The 1,766-nt window shown below is 41.0% G+C and overlaps 1 protein-coding gene across 2 annotated transcripts in view; it reads right to left on the bottom strand.

Annotated features, from left to right (window-relative positions):
• LOC101859125 overlaps positions 1-1,766 on the bottom strand; it is a 9,767-nt gene that overhangs the window by 4,832 nt on the left and 3,169 nt on the right. The window contains exons 2-3 of one of the 2 annotated variants that reach the window (XM_005106485.3): positions 1,395-1,544; positions 78-417 (exon numbers count right to left, since the gene is read on the bottom strand). In XM_005106485.3, the coding sequence (XP_005106542.1) occupies positions 78-417; positions 1,395-1,538 (484 nt within the window). In that variant the 5' untranslated portion in view covers positions 1,539-1,544. The remainder of the gene's footprint in view (positions 1-77; positions 418-1,394; positions 1,545-1,766) is intronic. The other variant, XM_005106486.3, reaches the window with a different exon arrangement.

The following is a 1,766-nucleotide window of genomic DNA, read 5'->3' as shown; positions in this document are numbered from 1 at the left end:
CCCCAAATAATCACCTCGTCCCCTCTAACTAATCCCCCTCCTCCCACCCCACTTCCAAATCCCCCATTTCTCTTTACCTGAGATCAAAAGCTCCATGGAATTAGTCGCAGAAATGATTCTGCTTTTGTCCTTCAAAGTGGCCAGTAGGAGATCAGGATCGGTCCTCGACGTCTCCTCCTTCCCAGCCCCGGTCGTCCACGGCGATATGACGGAGCCGAGGAGGGAGGAGACGTTCCCCAGCACCTGCAGCAAGGCCTGCTGATAGGTGAGCAGGTCGGTCTTGAACTGACTCAGTTGTTCCTTCTGTTCCTGAAACTGCTGGAGGATGAGAGCCTCCATCCCTGCAGTCGACCCCGACGACGATGCTGTTGTTGTTGTTGTTGTTGTTCTGGGGAGCTGTTCTTTCTCGCTTGCCTGCTGATGGAAAAATATTGTGAGGCATCGTGGTGAAATCAGGCGCTCGTCAAAATAATAAAATCGAAGAAAACGGCATTTTTCTCGCGGTTTGACAATTTTTATCAAATTTTTGTATTTCGGCTCAACACCGTTTATGTCCATTTTAAAACACATTTCTGAGTGGATTTTACTGAATAATGGTTTTAATAAAGGCACAAAAAATAAAAATTTTCAGTTTCAAAAGACTCTCAAGCAATGAAAGTTTCCAAACTTTAGCGGCCATTTTCTCTCTAATTTTGCTTCTGAAACCAGGTGACCCTGACCTCCTTCAATTACAAATATCTTGACTTCTCTTCAAGTTGGATGGGCATTTTTTTTTTCACTGATAGTCATAGCAAGACAACTGAACAATCTTCAACATTTTAAGATGATTGATATCAATAACTCCACACGCCCAAAAATTGACGAGCATCTGATTCCACCACGTCATGACACTTGGCGGCGAGCTGCACAAATATAGGCCCTGCAATGCCCAAAATTTTAGACTAACCCTTTTTATTAAAAATGGAAGTTTCTTAATTTGTAGCATCAGGCTGCAGGTACTCAAGAAATTAATATTTAAATAAAATTAAAATTCCAGATTTTGAAATAGAATTTTTAAACACAAAAACATAGATCATGTTGATCTATAAACCTATAGGCCTATACTACATATATATTATCATATTTGTGAAAGTTCGTCACTTTGGTCATCTAAAACTTCCCAAACACTTAACTTTCGAACTTGAAAAAATTAACGGTGGTTCAGAATAATTTAATGGGTGCACAGTTATATTAAGGAGTCTGAAAAAGTCACTACTATACTGAACAATTTAAAGGTCGTAATGAGTAAGAAGACACACATTACTTAACACACACAAACACCCACATACCCACACGCGCATACACACACACACACACACACACAAAAACACACCCCTATTCTTTCTCCCACTCACCTCCATCAGCTTCACCTTCAGTTCCAGCAGATACGACTCCTCTTTGAACAGACGCAGTTTCATTTCTGACTGCCACACAGGAAGGAACTCTTCTTTCGATATGCCCTGAAGAGCGGCTTGGTTCAAAGCATTTAGAAAATCCATGGTAAACTGCAAAAACAGAAACAAATCTTAAAGTTGATGTAATAATAATAATAGATAATAGATAGCATTTGTATAGCGCATATCCCCGCTCAACAGCAGGCTCTATGCGCTTTACACTATATTATTACCCCAGCAGACCACAGATCACTCCGAAACATTCTCAGCTTCCCGGGAAGCATACAGTGCGAGCAGCCGATTAAGCGCTCAAACACTAACAAACTGACAAGA

This window comes from Aplysia californica, unplaced genomic scaffold (genome assembly GCF_000002075.1).
Source record: "Aplysia californica isolate F4 #8 unplaced genomic scaffold, AplCal3.0 scaffold00537, whole genome shotgun sequence".
Classification (NCBI taxonomy): Eukaryota; Metazoa; Mollusca; class Gastropoda; order Aplysiida; family Aplysiidae; genus Aplysia; species Aplysia californica.
This window is presented reverse-complemented; position numbering and strand designations above follow the sequence as displayed.